This window comes from Tursiops truncatus, chromosome 1 (assembly GCF_011762595.2).
Source record: "Tursiops truncatus isolate mTurTru1 chromosome 1, mTurTru1.mat.Y, whole genome shotgun sequence".
Taxonomy (NCBI): Eukaryota; Metazoa; Chordata; class Mammalia; order Artiodactyla; family Delphinidae; genus Tursiops; species Tursiops truncatus.
Window position 1 is genome coordinate 166130730 of NC_047034.1, and position 21236 is coordinate 166151965.

At 47.5% G+C, this 21236-nt stretch overlaps 1 protein-coding gene across 1 annotated transcript; it reads left to right on the plus strand.

The window, feature by feature from the left end:
- Window positions 1-6231: 6231 nt before the first annotated feature.
- LACTBL1 (lactamase beta like 1) lies at window positions 6232-17637 on the plus strand. The gene is made up of 6 exons (XM_033855867.2): window positions 6232-6346; window positions 7514-7623; window positions 9670-9827; window positions 10837-11075; window positions 15947-16052; window positions 16656-17637. The coding sequence occupies exons 1-6, from the start codon at window positions 6298-6300 to the stop codon at window positions 17635-17637; spliced, it is 1644 nt and encodes a 547-aa protein (XP_033711758.2). The 5' UTR covers window positions 6232-6297.
- Window positions 17638-21236: the final 3599 nt, after the last annotated feature.

Sequence of the window (21236 nt, forward strand, 5' to 3'; positions counted from 1 at the left end):
GCAGACTTGTGTCTGGTGTCACTCCTCTGACACCCAGGTGGAGACAACCTAATGCTCTCGGGATTTTTAATGGCTTCATTTAAAAAAACCTGAAGTACAGTTTATATGCATTAAAATTCACTCTTTTAGGTGTATAGCTCCATGTGTTTTGACAGATACATATGGCCCTGTAACTACCATCACAATCAGGATAGAGAACAGTTTCATCACCTTCCCAAATTCCCTTCTGCCCTGTTGTAGTCTATACCATCCCTACTCCCAGGTGGCCATTGATTTGTTTTCTGTCCTTGCAGTTTTGCCTTGTCCAGAGTGTTATGAAAATGGAATTATATAGTCTGTAGCCTTTTTTTAAAAAAATGTTTTTAAAATTTATGTGTTTATCAATTTGGCTGCACTGGGTCTTAATTCTGGGATCTTCGCTGCTGCGGGCCAGATCTTCGTAGTGGCGTGCCAGATATTCATTGCTGCATGCGGGATCTTTAGTTGAGGCATGTGGGATCTTTAGTTGTGGCATGCGGGATCTTCAGTTTCGGTATGAGAATTCCTAGTTGTGGCAAGTGGGATCTAGTTCCCTAACCTGAGCCCCCTGCATTGGGAGTGCAGAGTCTTAGCCACTGGACCACCAGGGAAGTCCCTATAGTCTGTAGCCTTTTGAGTCTGGCTTCTTTCACTTAGCATAATGTAGTTAAGATTCATCCGCATGATTGCGTATATCAATAGTTTGTTCCTTTACATTGCTGAGTAGTATTCCATTACATGGATGTACCATAGTTTGTCTATTCATTCACCAGTTGAGGGACTTTTCCGATCTTTAGAAATTATGAATAAAGAATGGCTTTAATGTGAACCCTAAATTCTAGAGCTGGAAGACACTTTTGAAGTCAAATGAGGTTTCCAGATGTAAAAGTAAACTCTTTGTAAATAACCCAGCCCTCTCCAACAGTTAAAGAAGTGGAGGTTCAGAGAGGGGAAGGGACTTGTCCAGAGTTATAACTGACTCAGGAAGGTAGGGCTGAGATTTGAACCCAAGTCTTTCCACTTGCAGGACAACATAAAGTTCAAAACTTACTTCCTGAGAACCTGCCAGAGCCAGGTGGAGTGCCAGGTGTTGCAGGCATCAAAGCCAAGGTCTTGGTGCTGGAGACACTCACCACCTTATCAGTAATCAAGAAAATGCAAACTAAAAGTAGCAATGAGAATCACAGGTGGTGAAAGTATAAATTGGAACAACTTTGGAGAGCAACTGGATAGTATCTGGTTAAGCTGAACATGGCTATATCTTACCACCCAGATATTTCACTCCCAACTAAAATGTATAAAATGCTCACGTCTTTAAGGCAGCCTGGCCCCAGAGTCCATGCTCTGTTACACTATGAAGTATAGTCATACAGCAGCATACTCTATAGAAGTTAAAATGGATAATCCAGAACTACATGTATCAAATTGGAAAAAAAGTAAGTTGAAGGAGGATAATACAGTAGGATATCGTTTATATAAGTTTTAAAATCTGAAAAACAATACGATGTGCTGCTTATGGATCCATAAACACATAGTAAAGGAATAAAAACATGCCTGATAATGATAAACACCAAGATCAGAATGGGTGTCACATGTGGGGAGAGGGGGAGAAGATTGAGATCTGCAAAGGGGACAGAGGGCTTCAAATCTACCTAGAATGTTTTATCTTCATGCGTTCATTCATTTAACAAATATTTATTAGGGACTGCTATGTTCCAGGGACTGTTCTAGTCACTGGGAATACTACAGTGAACAAAACAAAAAAAGTCTCTGTTTTCTAATGGGATGGGATGAAGAGACAACAGACTAAATAAGTAACATAGTATTTTTTATTTTTTTAAAAAATTATTTATTTGGCTGCACCAGGTCTTTAGTTGTGGCACGCAGGATTTTTTTTTTCTTTTTTTAGTTGCACCACACAGGATCTTTTGTTGCAGCATGTGGGATTTTTAGTTGCGGCATGCGGGATCTAGTTCCCTGACCAGGGATCGAACCCAGGCCCCCTGCATTGGGAGCACGGAGTCTTAATCATTGAACCACCAGTGAAGTCCCTAGTACTTTTTAAATATGAGGAAAATATCGTAAAATGTTAAGATTTAATCAAAGTTGGATGGTGGGTGCTCAAGTGTTCATTGTATTCTCCATATATTCTTCTCTATGCTTGAAATATTTCATAAACTTAACAGGCCGGCAGGGCTTGGTGAATGGCTGGGGGTGGGGATTGAGGGGCAAGGAGGGGCCAGGGAAGACCCTGAAATTTCTAGCTTGTGTGACTTGGTGGAAGCAGGTGCCATGAAGTGATGTTGAAAATATTAGAGAAGGAGGAGGAGGGAAGATAAGCAAGTTTTGCCCTGGATGTTGGGTTTCAGAGGTGTGGGGACTTCCAGGTGGAAATATTTGGTAGGCAGTTGAAAATGGTAGTCTCAAGTTCAGGGGAGAGAGCTGGGCAGAAGCTGTAGAATCAGTAATCATTAGCACATGGCTGGTATCCTTGTGCATGAGATCACCTGGGGAAATTACGTCTTTCAGGAAATTTGTCCACGTCATTTAAATTATCAAATGGATTGGCATAACATTGTTCACAATACTTTCCTGTAGGATCTGTAGTGGTGGCCCTCTTCCACTTCTGATTAGGTAATTTGTCACCTAGGGATTGTGTGTGTACTGAGGAAAGAGGAGGAGGGGAGCCAGGTACACTATGTTTGTAGGACAGAGGTGAAGGAGGAGCCCTTGGAAAGGGAGATAGGGAAAGAATAGTGAATGCAAGATTTGGTTAATACCCACCTCCTCTGAAAAGTGTAATCCCCAATAGGGTAGGAAACATTTTCTTCGCTGTTTATCAGTATATCTCTAATATCTGGCTCAGTGCCTAGCACATAGTAGGCATTCAATTATAGCTAATGCATTATATAGTGTTTACCAGGTGCCCACCACTGTTCTAAGTGATTTATATATATATATATATTATTTTTTTTTTTTGGCGGTACGTGGGCCTCTCACTGCTGTGGCCTCTCCCGTTGCGGAGCACAGGCTCCGGACGCGCAGGCTCAGCGGCCATGGCTCACAGACGCAGCCGCTCCGCGGCATGTGGGATCCTCCCGGACCGGGGCACGAACCCGTGTCCCCTGCAATGGCAGGCGGACTCTTAACCACTGCGCCACAAGGGAAGCCCTAAGTGATTTATAAATATTAACTCATTCAATCCTTGCAACTGAATACAAATAGGTACTATTATAAAAAATCATTATTGTGATATAATTCACATACCATAACATTCACCAATTTTGTGTAGAATTCTGTGGTTTCTAGCATATTCACAATGTTGTATAACCAGCACCACAATCAATTTTAGAATATTTGCATCACCCCCCAAAAGAAAACTACCCATTAGCGTCACTCCCCATCCCCCTGTACCTCCAGCCACTGGCAACCACTAGTCTACTTTCTGTCTCTGTGGATTTGCCTGTTCTGGACATTTAATATAAATGGAGTCATATAACACGTGGCCTTTTGTGGCTGATTTACCATGTTTTCAAGGTTCATCCATGTTGTACTACTTCATTCCTTCTTACGGCCAAATAATATTCCATTGGATATACCACATTTTGATTACCCATTCATCATTTGATAGACATTTGGTTTGTTTCCACTTTTTTGCTATTATGATAATGTTGCTATGGACATTCAAGTACACATTTTTGTGTGAGCATATGTCATCTCATTCACCAGAGTCAGTAGAGATAGCCTAGTGGTTAAGGATGCCAGATTCTGGAGCCACCCTGTATGGGTTCAAGGTCCAGTTCTGCCACATAATACTGTGTGGTTTTGGGTAAATGGCTTAGCATATGTGACACTCAGCTTCCTCACTTGTAAACTAGTGGTAATAATAATACTGTCTCATGGGATATCGTGAGAGTTAAATGATTTAATATGCATAATGTACATTAAAGTCCTTAGAATATTACCCCTCACATAGGTGCTATGTTTTTTGTCTCAAAACAACTTTGCAAGGTTATTACTTTTCCTACTTTACAAATGAAGAAACTGGGAGTTGCCAAAGGTTTTATGGGTCTTAGGGTGGTGTATCCTGGATTTGAATGTGGGTTTTGCTTTGCAAGGGTATCTTCTGTGACTGAACATTTCAGAGGCCCGAGTTTGAGACCCAGCTCTCCAGCAGCTGGCTGATTCTCACTCTTCGATGATTTGTACTACTCTCACCCACTCACTCGGCAAATCCTCACCACGCCCTGAGCACAGGTCAGCCGCTGAGCACAGCAGAGAGATTGTGCAGAGTTGGGCTGGCCAGGAGAGCTAGGCCTTAAACACCAGCATGCTAGCTCCCCAAGGGCAGGAATTCTGATACTGGTACACTGCTGAGCCCCCAGGGCCTGGAACAGTGCCTCTCACCTAGTAGGTGCTCAATACAGAGCTGTTGAAAGGATGAATAAATGAAACAGAGCCCTCAATCCTGGGACAAGGGTCCTGAATTTTGAATTCCTTCCCAGCTCTCTCATTCTGCAGGCCCTCTAGGAGGGACAGAGAAGGATTAGGGGAGACCAGGGAAGAGTCCTTTCACATCACAGTTTAGGTTACAGCAGCAATGAAGATAGTTCAAAAGAGACGTAAGACACATTAAGACATAAAGGTGGAGAGTCAGGCAGATTGGATCTGAATCCCAGCTTTGCCACTGCTGTGCCCTGTGACCTTGAGCAAATCCCCTAACCTCTGTGAGCCTCATTTTATCACCTCTAAAATGAAAGTTCCCAAACCAACTTCATGAACAGACTATGAACTCTGGTAAGATAATACCTGTTAAGTGAATAGTGCAGGGCCAGGCTTAAAGCTGGCACTCAATATATGATGTTTATTATTTTTTAGACAAGTCCTTTCCTTCCTGTAACTTCAGTTTGCCAACCTGGAAATGAGAAAGTTCAACAAATGACTGTGAAGGCTCTTCCAGAACTTTGGTTGAGCAGGCCAGAGACAGAGATCAAATGCTAGCTCTGCAACTAGCTGTGTGACCCTGGGCAAGTCATTTAACTTCTCTGAGCCTCATCTGTAACATCAGGGCACTGAGGGCGCCTACCTCACAGGGTGCCATGATGCGCCTCTTAAAAGGCTTTTAGCACTGTGTCTGGGACACTAACTGGAGGTGGTACTGTGTTTGCAGGATTCTAAGTTGGCTGTGAGGGAATACATGGTTCTTCCTGGGGGCCAGGTCGCCACACGCACTTTCTCTTTAGATTCCTTGCCACCTCCCCACGCGGCCTCTTCCTCCTCCCTCTCTTGGACTTCAGGCCTTGGTCTCATCGTCTTATGCTCCCTGCTTCCTGCCCTCGCCCACCTCCCAAGCCAAACTTGCTCAGTGCCCGCACCTGTATGAGGAAAAGGCCCCATTTCTCTGAGCTCCACCCTTTCTTGAGCTTTCCAGGCAGGTCCCTTTTCACTGCAACAGTTTTTATACTCACTTGGCAGAGAAACATGGGGGGCGTGGCGATGAGACCAGCCACAGCTGGGAGACACCAACCACACATTGGGAGCCTTACGCAGGCCCGCTGCAAGAACACACCGTTGGTGGAGGCTTGGGAAAGCGGGTGTGTGGTGAGGCATGGGGCGAAGTGAGTCTCCTGGGAAACCTTGTCCTGTGTTCCCAGGACCCACACATTCCCTCCACAACATGTACCGAGCAACCAGGATAAACCAGAGGCCGTGGAGGACAGAGAGTGAGGAAGTGGCCCCTCCCTTGGAGAACTCACACTCCGTGAGGTGGATCAGCTAACAGTTGTAGAACAACTGTATTAGAGAGAAAGCTGGATGTGCACCACAACGGAGCCTTGTGCCTAGTGCCCTGTTGGGGACTTGGGTGAGGAGAGTTGGGGAAGGCTTCATGGAGGAGGTGGCATTTCAGCGGGTCTTAGATGTTTCACTAAGTACATAGGAGAGAGAGGGCACACCCAGCAGAGGGAACAGGCTATGCAAAGGCACAGAGATGCAGAGGTACATATGGGGCAGAGCTGTTGAAGGGGCAATCCTGGGAAGGCCCTTGGTTTTACAGGTGTGAAACTTACCCCAAGCTGTGGGCTCTCCTGATGTCTGGGTGAACCTAAGGCATAGGAGAGGCCAGGGCAGGGGTCCCTCTCTCCTCCCTCTTGCTGACCCCCTTGGGGGTGTGCCTTGTCCTTCCCCTTGCAGGCTGGCCGGCAGCTCAGCCTGCTGAAAGGGAAACAGAAGTGGCTCTTCCCGGTTTCCTGCAGCTTCTTCTTTGTGCTCTCTGTGCTCATGACTGGCTGCTTCCTGTGGCAGTATTACCTCCCCAAGCTGAAGACTGGTGAGTGCAGGAACACCCTTGAGTTTCCCCCCACCTCCGGAGGTCCCCATGGGCTTTGAGCCGCCACTCCTGATCTGAGGCAGGAGGGAGGACCATTCTGACTCCAGCTCTCACTAACTGTGCACCTTCGGGCCAGTGATGTGATCCCTCTGCGCCTCGATGACCTTCTGTAGTAACTGAGGATCTAATACCACTGGGGGTCCCTTAAGCCATCGACTCCAAGGGTAAAACTCAGGGTCCCCCCCAAAAGTGCAGTGTTTCCCTTGCTCTTCCTTGGGCCCCCAAGGTGGGATCTCCAGGCCCTACCTCCCTTTAAAGGCACTGCCCCAGCTACATATAAGACCCCGGGAGGAACATGTCCACGTGTCCATGGACAGCAGCTGCCATTTCTTGGTCTCTCCATCCTGGGCTGGTCAAGGCTCAGCAAATGAACCACCACTGCTGGCAACGCCAGGCTCATGCCCTAGGGCCAGCCCTCCCAGCTGGCACAGCCTCACCACAAGATACCAGCCATGGGCAGCCAGGGGCAAAGGGCAGAGCATGCCCAGGAGGAGACAGCACAGTCCTACACTCACTACCTGCTGCCTGGCCTTCGAGACACCAATCAGGCCACAGGTGCCTGTTGGTAGCCCTTCTCTCTTCGCATGACGAGCTTCCTCCCTCCATGTGGTCAGCAGACTTAGACAAGTTCCGGCTCTGTGGGGCAGGCTCAGCCACATCTCTACCGTCCCCCTTTCTCCAGTTCTGATTATATATTAGGGTGGAGAAGTGGACTCAGGGCCCCACTTAGGCTTCAGGCTTAAACCACCAGGAACAACTCATTTCATCCCCAGAGCTGTGCATCCGGGCATTAGGGTTTGAGTCCCATCCTACTTTTGACCAGGTGTGTGGCTTTCTTGGAAACGCAGGGGGAAGGTGTGGACCTTGGCAGGGCAGGATTCAGGCTGTGAGACCATCACAACGGCCTCCAGACCTCCCTGCATCCTCTAAGGACAGTGTGGGGTGGTAAGGGTGTGAGAACCCCCCAAGAGTACAAGAACCACTCTTCTCTAAACCTTCCACTGCCTCCTGAGATCACCCAGAAGTGAGAGAAGACCCAGTGGGCAATGGCCCCTAGACTACTAACCTGATCTCTGTCCTCCACTCACCATGTGATGTTCCCTCCAGGTTCCTTGGGACCAGAGGTGACTTCTGCCCCCGTGAGGATGTGTCCCCAGCACCCTGAGCCTGTGCCCCTGGCCCACCCCCTCCCCGTGTTGAAGGAGGCCCTGAAAAAGGTCAGTGATGAGCCAGGAGAGAACTGGCTGTGTGGGCTAGGTCCGGTTGATGAAGGGGAGGGCATATCCTCTGAGCTGGTAGTGGCATTCATTCATTCATTCAACATATAATTCTTTTTTTAAAAAATTAATTAATTTATTTGGCTGCACTGGGTCTTAGTTGTGGCACACGGGATCTTCTCTGTGGCATGCATGGGGGATCTTTAGTTGCAGCATGTGGGATCTAGTTCCCTGACCAGTGATCGAACCCAGGCCCCCTGCATTGGGAGTGCAGAGTCTTAGCCACTGGACCACCAGGTATGCCCCCCAACATATAATTCTTGAGCACTTACTCTGCGCTACACACCAGGGATATGGCAGAAGAAGATACTGTCCTGCTCTCAAGAAGCTACTAGTCTTGGAACAGTCAAGATAGTAAATATTTATAACACAGGGGTAAGAGTGAGGATAGAGAAAGTTTAGGGTACATGGTGACACAAAGGAACTGGACTTGGGGTCAGGGAAGGCTTCTGGAGGAAGTGGTGTCTAAACTGAGAGGTGAACAAGGAGTAGATACTCAGAGTATATGTGTGTGTATAATGAGGGAGCTTGGGGGTGTGAAAGGTGTGCTTTAGATAGAGGGAACAGCATGTGCAAAGGCCCAGAGGCAGCAGAGTCAGTATGAGGCATATACAGAGAGGATATTCAGTCTGGTGGGGCCATTAAGTGGGGGTGGAGAAAGATGAGATAGGAGAGGATCACAGAGGCCATTGAAAGATGATTAAAGACCCCACAACACAACTTTTACCATTGCAGAATGGCTTAACACTAGAGGGGGCTGTCAGCCAGCTCTTGTCTGTGCCATTCTGCCATTCAGACCCTACCCACTTGGGTCACTCACCTTAGGAGACACACAGATCAGAAGTGTATGTGCAGCAGCCTGGTGGTGGTGGTGGGAGATGGTTTGAAACTTCATCCGAGGAACAGTTGAAGGGAAGGAGGGTGATGTGTCCACATAAGAGCAGGCGTGGGCCAGTGCAGAGAGACACAATCACTGCCTGCAAATACACAAAAAGCTTTTGTGAAGGAGAGAGAGCAGAAATGTGCTATTTGGCTCCCAGGGATCAGAGTAATTAAAAAAAAATAAAGCAACAATAATAACCATAGCAGCCTTCTAGTGAGCACCTGGTACATGCCACGCACTGTGCTATCTTCTCTATGTTACCACCTCGTGAATCCCTAGCTAAAGAGGAGGAAACTGAGGCTCAGAGAGGCAAAGTTAGTGCAGGGGTGGAAACTACAGGTAGACTGAGCTCAATTCAGGGAATGTAAAATCTCTTGGCAAGGAGGTGCTGGAGTTAGCATAGGGTTCTAATCCTGATTCCACTAGCCATTAACCACCGGGGCAAGTCACTTCGTATCTCAAATTTTCTCACCTGTAAAATGGGGAGAAATCAGCAATGACTTATGAGCATTAAGTGAGACAATGTATGAAAATCATTTTATACTGTGTCTGGCATGTTGTAAATGTCCAGTAAATGTTAGCTGTTAATCACCATCATTATACTACATGACTGAAAATAATGAGGTATTTTCAATAAATGTTCAAAGACAGCGTTAGGGGCCCTCTATAAATACTGAATTCTCCAACACTAGGGGGTCAGACTCAGCCTGTTGGAGGTTTTTTAGGGCATCAGACACAGGTTTGATTAGATCAGGGGTTTTAACGCCTCCCTCCTCTTACGTATTTCCAAGGAAATGTTTTTTGAACAAAGGTCTTATGAGGAAAACTTACATACAAAACAGTTTCCAGGGGATCTGCTTTGATTGCCGCTGGGTGGGGTCCCCACCCCATGGGACACGGTCTGAGAACCCGAGGTCTGGAGGCTCACTGGGCTCCCTTCCAGCCACTAGGGGGAGAGAATGGAGGGGAGTCAGGCAGGGGGTGCTGTGTACAAGGTGCAGTATGTGAATGGTACGGTGTACAGAACCACATGGGGCCTGTGGGTGGGGAGAGGGGCCTGTCTCTGCACCTGTACTCTGAGGCACCTGCTCTTCTCTTTCAAGGTGGACAGGATCCTGCGGCAGGCACTGTCTGCCCCAGGCCTGGCTGCTATGTCTGCAGTTGTCATCCACAACGACACTGTGCTCTGGACCGGGAACTTCGGGAGGAAGAATGGTTCAGACCCGGCTTCTGGGCCCCCCAATGAGTACACCATGTACCGGTCAGCTGGGGGACCACCAGGGTCTTGTGGAGGGGGCGAAGAGTGGTAGGACAAGGGGGACTTAGGAGGTAGGGGGACTCAAGAGAATCATGACTGGGGGTCTTAGCTGCCAGGGCCCTTTATTAAGTCTTGGCAATTTTATAGATGAGGAGACTGAGGTCCAGAGAGGACCAGTGAGTGCCTAACATCACATCACAGTGGTAACAAGTCAGGAAGGAATCCCTTCTGGAGAGCCCTTATCCTAATGCCTCCCAAACTAGAAAAGGCTCCCTTATGTCCCACCCCACACCCCTTCCACGTGACACTAAAGAACCGTAACCAGTTCCTGGGCCCTCGACCTGGGTCTCTGCCGGTTGGCAGCGGTGGCCCAGATGGAAGCAACTTGGGACAATCTGCTGCACACCCAGAGTCTCCCCTCCTGGCTGCTGCCTGTAGGATCCTCAAAGCTCACAGTGCCAAGTGAACACATTTGCTCCCTGAGATACTGTGAGGGTTGCAGGGCTTCCATTCACACTGCACCTGCTATGCGCCAGGCACAGGGCAACAATTATATCTGTTATCACTTATTGAGCACTTACTACCTTCCAGGTGTGTTGCCAAGCACTTTGCAAGCACAATCTTGTTCGATCCTTTCTACAGCCCATAAAACAGACAATGAAACTGAATCTCAGAAAGGTCTAGCACTTGCCCAAGGCAACTCAGCTGGTGAGAGGCAGAGATAGAATCCCAACCCAGGTCTGTCCCAGGGAGCGAAGTGCCTGGTGAAGGGCCTGGCATGGGGGAGGTGCTCGAGAGTGTCCATCTGGTCCAGCCCCACTGCCCCTGGTAAGTTCTCAAGCATCCCAAAGGCATTCTACAGAGGCTGGTGGATTTCTGTCTGAGATGCTGAATAAGGGTGGACTCAGTGCTTTCCTAATTATGCTAGAAAGAGGCTGGGGGTGCAGGGTGGAAGTGGGTCGTGAACCCAACAGGATGCCCTCTGCACCCTTGTGCCCCCCACATTGTCCAGGATCTCCAGCATCTCCAAGATCTTTCCCGTGCTGATGCTCTATCGTCTGTGGGAGGAGGGCGTCGTGGCCTCTCTAGATGACCCTCTGGAGCGGTACGCCAGCACCTTCACCATTAACAACCCACTGGGCATGGCATCAGCGCCTGAACAAAAGAGCCTGATGGATGGTCTGCAGGAGGTGGGCCCAGCGCCAAGGCCTTCACCTGTCACCCTCCGAAGGATGGCCAGCCAGCTCTCAGGTGAGTGGCTCTGAACTTAACGTAGCTCAGCCCAAACCATTTCAGGTAGGGGAACCAAGGAGCAGGTTCTCATCCAGCCAGGCTGGGCCCACTCTCTGCTCTGCTTCCTGAACTGGCCATAGCTCCCTCTCATCCTTCCTGGGTGGCGGGCCAGGGGTAGAAAGATCGGGTGAGTTAAAAGCTGAGGTGGGGCTTCCCTGGTGGCGCAGTGGTTGAGAGTCCGCCTGCCGATGCAGGGGACGTGGGTTCGTGCCCCGGTCCTTGAGGATCCCACATGCCACGGAGCGGCTGGGCCCATGAGCCATGGCCGCTGAGCCTGCGCGTCCGGAGTCTGTGCTCCGCAACGGGAGAGGCCACGGCAGTGAGAGGCCCGCGTACCGCAAAAAAAAAAAAAAAAAAAAAAAAAAAAAGCTGAGGTACAACCTGGGAATTTAGGTCAAGTGGACAAATGAGGATCTGTTGGAAGGTCAAAAGCAAGCTGACAGGTCAAGATCTGCTTATTAGATCAAGAACAAGTCAACAAGTGAATATTTGTTGACAATTCTACAAATTATATATATAATTTGAATATAATATATATTCTACAACTATACGTTAATTTCCCTTAGTATATAAACCATTACAAAGACCAAGAACCCAACAGAAAAATGGGTAAAGGATAGGAACAGAACAGACAGTTCACAGAAGAGGAATATAAATGGCTCTTAAGAATATTACAAAATATTAAAAGATGCTCGACCTCATTCATAACAAAATAAATGCAAATTAAATCTCCTGAGACATATTTTCCTCTTATCAGATTGGTAAAGGCCATAATGGTGGGTGTACTGAGTTGGTGAAGTTATGGTGAAATAGGCCCTCTTATACATCAGTGGTGGAAATTTAAATTGGTGCAACTTGGGACTTCCCTGGTGGTCCAGTGGCTAAGACGCTGTGCTTCCACTGCAGGGGGCACAGGTTTGATCCCTGGTAGGGGAACTAGGATCCCACGTGCTGCGCTGCACGGCCAAAATAAAGAAAAAAAATTGGTGCAACCTGTGTGGAGGGCAATTGGTAATACCTGTCACAAAAATGTATATATCCTTTGACTCAGAAATTACACTTTTAGGAAATTCTCTTACAGATGTATTCACACATGTGCGGTATGAGGTATGTACACAGTTATTCACTACAGCACTGTTTGTGATAGTGAAAAAAAAAGATTGAAACAACCTAAATATAAATAGGGGAGTAACTAAATAAACTATGACAGAGTTATACAATCAGATACTACTGTAGCCCTAAAAAAATGGGTAATAACGTTCCTTGTGTACTGAGATGCACATATAATCTTAAGTGGGTAAAAAAGCTCGTAACAGCATATATTGTAGCTACCATATGAATAAATAATATATACACATATAATGTATATATGTATATGAATGTATATGTATAATCCATTTGTAATGTATCTGTTATATAACATATATATTTATATACACATATATTACGTGTGTGTGTATATATACAGGTATATATATAAAAATGTGTACCACATATTTTTGGAAGGGAAAGGGATTGAATCACTGGGCTGCCTCCAGGGAGGGGAACTTGGTGGCTGTGGAGAAGAGTGGGAGGAAAATTTTTCATTGTATACCCTTTGGTGTCTTTGGACTTTAGAATCATGTAAATGAATTACTTATTAAAAACAAATTATATAATAATAATGATGATAATAAAAGATGTGCTAACAGCCAAGATGAAATCTACATGGTGGAAGGGCAAGGGCAGGCTGGGATACTGGAAGACAAAGCCAGTGAACAGGAATTGGGCAGGAACGGGTGGGAGGGGGGCTGTGCTGCATGGTGACTGACCCAGCCAAGGAGGAGAAGGCAGGCACCAGCTGCACCACCCCAAAATGCCTTCTATTGTTCATATTTGCAGTCACCAACCCATCAACTCTAGATGGTAGGAATCCACCATAAGTGCCTACTATTTCACCATTTTACAAAGTGCGTTCAGCCTGAGGTCTCAGTCTGTGGACATGGCTGGTTAGCACTCCCATTAGCAGATGGTGAACCTGAGGCTCTGCCAGATAGTGGAACCTCCTGAAGTCGTCCAGGCAGGACAGGATCAGAGCCTTGGGGGAGGGTGACCTAGTGGCTAAGGGCATGAGCACTGAAATTAATTCCAGCTGTGTGATCTTGGGTAAGTCACGTAACCTCTCTGAGCCTTGTCTTACTCCTCTGTAAAAGGACTGGTTCATGCTATTTTGCTGTATTAAATGCGCTAATGAATGTCAAGCACTTAGCAGAGTACCTGGCACACAGCAGGTACTTGTCAACGTAGCTCTGGTTATTACAGCCAAGGGTAGACCTAGGTTTATGGAGGCCTGATGTAGATATAATTTGGGGGTCCTCTTTAAAAATACAATACTATAAATTCAAACTTGGATACAGGCCTTGGAAGGGGTCATACAGGTGAGAGGCTCTGAGGATTTTGCTCCATGAGTCTCCTATTAAATACACTCCTGTTTATAACCTGACCCCAGGGCTCCCTCTAAGGGTACACTGTGGATTCTTCTTCATCTGTACCCAAGGGACCCAGCACAGGGGTCTTGTGTTTGTGGTCAGTTTAAAAACACCCTACACGGGCGTCCCTGGTGGCGCAGTGGTTAAGAATCTGCTTGACAGTGCAGGGGACACAGGTTCGAGCCCTGGTCCGGGAAGATCCCACATGCTGCAGAGCAACTAAGCCCATGAGTCACAACTACTGAGCCCATGAGTCACAACTACTGAGCCCACGTGCCACAACTACTGAGCCTGTGCGCCGAGAGCCCATGCTCTGCAACAAGAGGAAGCTACCACCATGAGAAGCCCACAACTGCAACGAAGAGTAGCCCCCGCTCGCCGCAACTAGAGAAAGCCTGCATGCAGCAACGAAGACCCAATGCAGCCAAAAATAAATAAAAATTAATTAATTAAGAAAAATGCAACCCCCCCAAACAAACAAAAAAGCCCACCCTACGTGTCCCAAAGCCCACCATTTGAGCATACAGCTGCCTGAATGACTCTGTTATACGTTCCCAGTATTTTTTTAAAAAAATAAATTTATTTATTTATTTTTGGCTGTGTTGGGTCTTCGTTTCTGTGCGAGGGCTTTCTCTGGTTGCAGAGAGCGGGGGCCACTCTTCATCGTGGTGCGCGGGCCTCTCACTGTCGCGGCCTCTCTTGTTGCGGAGCACAGGCTCCAGACACGCAGGCTCAGTAGTTGTGGCTCACGGGCTTAGTCACTCTGCGGCATGTGGGATCTTCCCGGACCAGGGCTCGAACCCATGTCCCCTGCATTGGCAGGCAGACTCTCAACCACTGCACCACCAGGGAAACCCCCCAGTATCTTTTATGATTGACCTTCACCCTAATCTAGAGCTTTCTCCCATCCTTGGAGCTTTTCATCCATTCTTAGTTAAGTTTTGTAACACCTCACAGGGAAACCACTGCAGGTGCTTCAGCCCACTTCAAGGTGAGCAAGTAGAGGCTCAGAGAGGTAAAGCATATGGTTTGGGCCACACAGCAAGAAGTGTTAGAGTCAGAATTTAAACCCAGGACTTGGGACTCCATCCCCCAGCTGCTCAGGCCAAGAGCCTGGAGTTAGTTATCCCTGATTTCTCTCACTCCCACACCCTCCACATCCCCTCCAGTAGCAAATTCTGTTGGCTCCATTATCAAAATATGTCCAGAATCCAACCACTCCTCACTCATCCAAACCACCAGCATTTAGACATGGATTTTTGCAAGTCTCCTTACAGGCTTCCCGGTGTCTGCCATTGCCCCCCAAAGTCTGTTTTCACATAGCAGCCAGAGCAACCCTGATATATGTCAGATCACATCGCTCCTCTGCTCAAAGCCCTACAGTGGCCCCATCCCAATCAGAGAAAAGGCCAAGTCCTTGCAGTAGCCTATAGCACCCTACAGGATCTGGTGCCTGCACCCCAGTATCTCTCACCTCCGAAGTCTCCCCTTTTCTCAGTCCTTGCCAGCCACACTGGCTCTTTCCTGCTGATCCTCAAACATGCCCACAGATTCCTGCCTCAGGGCCTTTGCACCTGCTCTTTTCCTCTGCTTGAGACATTCTTTCCTCACAGAGCTATGTGGCTCTCTCCCTCACCTCCTCGAGTTCTCACCTGCTCAAGGGTCACCTACCCTGTGAGGCCTTCCTCTGCCCACTCTGTAAAAAATAACAATCCCTCCTTTCATACATGGAATTATTTCCCTCCACAGCATGCATATCTATTTGCTTCTTGTCTGCCTCCTCTGCTAGAATGCAGACTCCACACGGGCAGGGACTTTGTTTTGTTCACTACTGAATTCCAGTACCCAGAACAGTCTTTGGCACGAAAGAGATGCTTGAACACTATTGTTGAGTGAATGGGTGGGAAGAATCCTAATCCTGTGATCCTGTCAATACTAGTCACATCCAATAAACAGAAAATTCCAAGTGGCTGGAGCAGCCAGTTCCACAAAACCTATTTGGGCAGTGACCTCAAGAATTTTATGGAATCAGATATCTATGGTTGATGATAACAATTATTTTTTGAGCAATTACTATGACCAGAAACCATGCTAAGCATTTGATTTCACCAAATCCTCACACCAGCCGTATGACATAGCAATTATTTCCCTCACGTTACAGATGAGGGGACTCTGGCTCAGAGAGGTTAAATGGCTTGCCCAATGAAACACAGGCAGGATTAGAGTCTATGCCAGAGCTTTTTTTTTTAAAGGTGATTTTGTTATCTCTCAACTCATGGAAGGTGGGGGAGGGGGTACAGCCAGGGGCCCATCATCCCACCATCAGCTGACCCAGCAGGTCTGACCACTGCTCCTCCCTAGGGCTGCCCCGAAGGCTCCGTTCCACTTCACTGCTGTGGAGGGGGAGCACCCAGGAGGCCCTGAACCTGCTCAAGGATGATGTGCTGGTGGCAGACCCAGGAACCAGGTAAGGAGTGAGCCCTGATGCCCTACCAATGTTAGGAACCTCACAAGGTGACATACCCCTCCTGGGAGAGAACCTATGTCACCTCATCCTAGGTGGTCAGAGCCAGGAAAGACCTCGCAGATCACTGATGACAACCCCTGTTCCACAGCTGGGGGGACTGAAGTCCATAGAGGGATGGCAGAGCAAGGCAGCAGGGAGCTGGGCCCGGATCCAGTCCTGTTTGAATCTCATGTTTTTCCCATTAATCAACTCAACATTTATTGAACACTTACTCTCTGCTTGGAATATGTTAAACTGAGATATAGCAGCAAACGAATCCAACCAGGTCCCTCCTCGTGGAGTTTGCATTCTTCTGAGTGAACAGTGAACATTCTTATCAGTGAACAGATAAACAAGATAAATACAGACTTTGCCAAGTGCTGGAAATAAATGGGATGCTGATGAGATAGGGAGTGGATAGCTGGTGTAGCCAGCCACTGAACAGAGAAGCCATCAGAAACTCTGATGGCTTTGCAGACAGTCTGAGCAGGTGGGAAGGGTTTATTTAGGGCCTGGAGATGTCCATCCGAGGCTGCATCCTAGCTTCCACCCCTCCTCTTCCAGATGCCATTACAGCACACTGGCCTTCTCGCTTCTGGCCCATGTCCTGGCAGCCCACACCTCCCAGGGTGACTACCAGCACTGGATCTTGGAGAACGTGCTGGAACCGCTGGGGATGGAAGACACAGGCTTCGATCTGACACCTCCTGTGCGTGCCCGCTTGGCAGCTGGCTTTTATGGCAGCGGGCGGCCGGCGCCGCTGTACGATCTCGGCTGGTACCGCCCGTCGGGCCAGATGTACTCCACCACCTCTGACCTGGCCAAGCTGGCCATGGTGCTCCTGGGCAGCAGGCCCCAGCGGCTTCTGCGGCCAGACGCGGCTAAGACGCTACTGGCGCCGCTGCTGGCCTGCCCGGGCGCCTACTTCGCCAACGAGACTGGCACACCGTGGGAGTTCCATGCGCAGCGGGGCTACCGCGTGGTGCGCAAGGACGGTGACCTGGACGGCTACGCCGCCACCTTCTCCCTGGTGCCGCCGCTGCGCCTGAGCCTCGTGCTGCTCCTGGCCGGGCCGAGGCCGCCAGGGCCTGACCTCGTGGCTCAGGTCTACGATGTGCTTCTGCCGGCTATGGAGAGTGCCCTTCGTGAGGCCGCGCTCAGCCCGGCTCCGCCGCCCAGCGCACGACCCTTCACTGGCTACTTCACTTTTGCCAATTTGACTTTCTACGAAGTGCGCGCCGGGCCGACGGGCGAGCTGCGCCTGCGCCAGTTCGGGCCCCGCGTGGAGGCGCTGGTGCCCCCTGCGTTCCGCACGTTGGCGCTCCGCCACCTGCGCGGCCGCGTCTTCCAGCTGTATGTGGCCCGCGAGTTTCCGTGCGCACTGCCGCTGGGTGACTCCTGGCTGTCCCTCGAGGCCCAGCACGGGCAGCTCGTCAACTTTTATCCCCTGGACCACCACGGGCTTTCCCCCGGCTTCGACGTGCCAGGCCTCAACACGTACCGGGTGATGCGGCTGTCTCACAAGCCAGTATTCAAGACCCAGTGACCCCTGTTCAGAGCCTCCCCTTCTCTCGCCTGGCAGCTTTCCATCCTAGTTCTGCAAGGTAAGGCTGCAGGGATGTCTATTAAAGAACTAAGGAGTTGGCAAAGTGGGATAGGGTCGTGCTACTCAAAGTGTGGTCTGTGAACTACAACCGGTGGAGAACTGTTTGTTATCCATGGGAGAGGAAGAGTTTACAGAAATTTAGTGAGCATTTAGAAACTTTAATAGCGAATTGACAGAGTACATTTATGTCTGTCGAATCTAAGAATATGGTCTAGCATTGTGTCTTTTAAAAATCAACCTTATATGTATGGAAACACAAAAGACCCCAAATAGCCAAAGCAATCTTGAGAAAGAAAAATGGAGCTGGAGGAATCAGGCTCGCTGACTTCAGACTATACTACAAAGCTACAGTAATTAAGACAGTATGGTACTGGCACAAAAACAGAAATATAGATCAATGGAACAGGATAGAAAGCCCAGAGATAAACCCATGCACATATGGTCACCTTATTTTTGATAAAGGAGGCAAGAATATACAATGGAGAAAAGACAGCCTCTTCAATGAGTGGTGCTGGGAAAACTGGACAGCTACATGTAAAAGAATGAAATTAGAACAATCCCTTACACCATACACAAAAATAAACTCAAAATGGATTAAAGACCTAAATATAAGGCCAGACACTATAAAACACTTAGAGGAAAACCTAGGCAGAACACTCTATGACATAAATCACAGCAAGATCCTTTTTGACCCACTTCCTAGAGAAATGGAAATAGAAACAAAAATAAACAAATGGGACCTAATGAAACTTAAAAGCTCTTGCACAGCAAAGGAAACCATAAACAGGATGAAAAGACAACCCTCAGAATAGGAGAAAATATTTGCAAATGAAGCAACTGACAAAGGATTAATCTCCAAAGTTTACAAGCAGCTCATGCAGCTCAATATCAAAAAAACCCAAACAATCCAATCCAAAAATGAGCAGAAGACCTAAATAGACATTTCTCCAAAGAAGATATACAGATTGCCAACAAACACATGAAAGGATGCTCAACATCACTAATCATTAGAGAAATGCAAATCAAAACTACAATGAGGTATCACCTCACACCAGTCAGAATGGCCAACATCAAAAAATCTGCAAACAAGTGCTGGAGAGGGTGTGGAGAAAAGGGAACCCTCTTGCACCGCTGGTGGGAATGTAAATTGATACAGCCACTATGGAGAACAGTATGGAGGTTCCTTAAAAAACTAAAAATAGAACTACCATACGACCCAGCAATCCCACTGCTGGGCATATACCCTGAGAAAACCATAATTCAAAAAGAGTTGGGCTTCCCTGGTGGCACAGTGGTTGAGAGTCCGCCTGCTGATGTGGGGAACATGGGTTCGTGTCCCGGTCCGGGAAGATCACACATGCTGTGGAGCGGCTGGGCCCGTGAGCCATGGCCACTGAGCCTGCACGTCTGGAGCCTGTGCTCCACAACGGGAGAGGCCACAACAGTGAGAGGCCCGCGTACCGAAAAAAAAAAAAAGAGTCATGTACCACAATGTTCACTGCAGCTCTATTTACAGTAACCAGGTCATGAAAACAATGTAAGTGTCCATCGACAAATGAATGGATAAAGAAGATGTGGCACATATATACAATGGAATATTACTCAGCCATAAAAAGAAACAAGATTGAGTTATTTGTAGTGAGGTGGACGGACCTAGAGTCTGTCATACAGAGTGAAGTAAGTCAGAAAGAGAAAAACAAATACCGTATGCTAACACATATATATGGAATCTAAAAAACACCCCTAAAACCCCAAAAAACTGGTCATGAAGAACCTAGGGGCAGGACGGGAATAAAGGCACATACCTACTAGAGAATGGACTTGAGGACACGGGGAGGGGGCAGGGTAAGCTGGGCCAAAGTGAGAGTGGCATGGACTTATATATACTATCAAATGTAAAATCGATAGCTAGTGAGAAGCAGCCACATAGCACAGGGAGATCAGCTCGGTGCTTTGTGACCACCTAGAGGGGTGGGATAGGGAGGGTGGGAGGGAGGGAGACGCAAGAGGGAAGAGATATGGGGAAATATGTATATGTATAGCTGATTCACTTTGTTGTAAAGCAGAAACTAACACACCCTTGTAAAGCAATTATACTCCAATAAAGATGTTAAAAAAAACAACCTTATAGAGTTATAATTTACATAAAAGGAAATGTACACATTATCGGGGTACATTTTGATGATTTTGACAAATGTATACCCCTCACCACAATCAAGATATAGAAAATGTTCATCATCCCCAAAACGTCCCTCCTACATCTTTGCAGTCAGTCCCCTCCCCTGCTCTCAGGCCCGGGCAGCCACTGGTCTACTCTGTCACTTTACATTAGAATTTCTTATAAATGGAATCATATAGTGCAGGCTTTTGTGTCTGCTTTCTTTTGCTCAGAAGGATGTTTCTGAGGTCCATTCATGTCCTTGTGTATATCAATGTTTTGTTCCTTTTTATTGCTGAATAGTATTCAGTTGTATGGCTATGCCACCAAATTGTTTATCTATTCACCTTTTGATGGATATTTAGGTTGTTTCCAGATTGGGGCTTTATGAAAAAGCATTCCTGTATAAGTCTTTTTTGTGTGTGAATACATGCTTTCATTTCTCTTGGGTAAATATCTACGTGTGACTGCCATGCAGTATTCCAAAGCACTGGTACCGTTTTATGTTCCTGCCAGCATATGCAGTGGTTCCGTGTCTCCACATCTTTCCTACCACTTAGCATTGCCAGTCTTTTCAATTTCAGTCACACTAGTGGTTGTGAAGTCCTGTCTCACTGTAGTCCTGTGGTTGTTTTGTTTTGTTTTGTTTTGCCAAACCGCGTGCCTTGCGGGATCTTAGTTCCCTGACCGGGGTTGGAACCCGTGCCCCCTGCAGTGAAAGTGCTGAGTCTTAACCACTGGACTGCCAGGGAAGTCCCACTTTTTCCTTGTATTAATGGTGTCTTTTGAAGAGCAAAAGTTTTAAAATTTTGAGGAGTCTTATGCCTGATGAGTCTAATACAAAATTTGGGCTTGCATTTTGCATGTCCTTTTAAAAATTAAACATTTAATTTTGAGATAATTGTAGATTCACATACAGCTGTAAGAAATAATCAGTGTACCCTTTATCCACGTTCCTCTCATGGAAACTTCTTGCAAAACTATAGTACAGGGCCTTCCCTGGTGGTCCAGTGGTTAAGACTCTGTGCTTCCAATGCAGGGGCCTGGGTTTGATCCCTGGTCAGGGAACTAGATCCTGTGTGGCGCAACTAAAGATCCCGCATGTCCCAACGAAAATCCCTCGTGCCGCAACTAAGACCCAGAGCAGCCGAATAAATATATAAATAAATATTAAAAAAAACTATAGGACAATATCATAAGCTAGTTATTGATGTTGATACCGTCAAGATACAGAACATTCTCATCAGCACAAGAATCCCTCCTGTTGCCCTTTTCTAGCCACACCCACTTGTTTACCAACCCACCCTGTCCTTAAGCATTGGCAGCCACCAATCTGTTCTCCATTAATGTAATTTTCTCATTTCAAGAATATTATATCAAT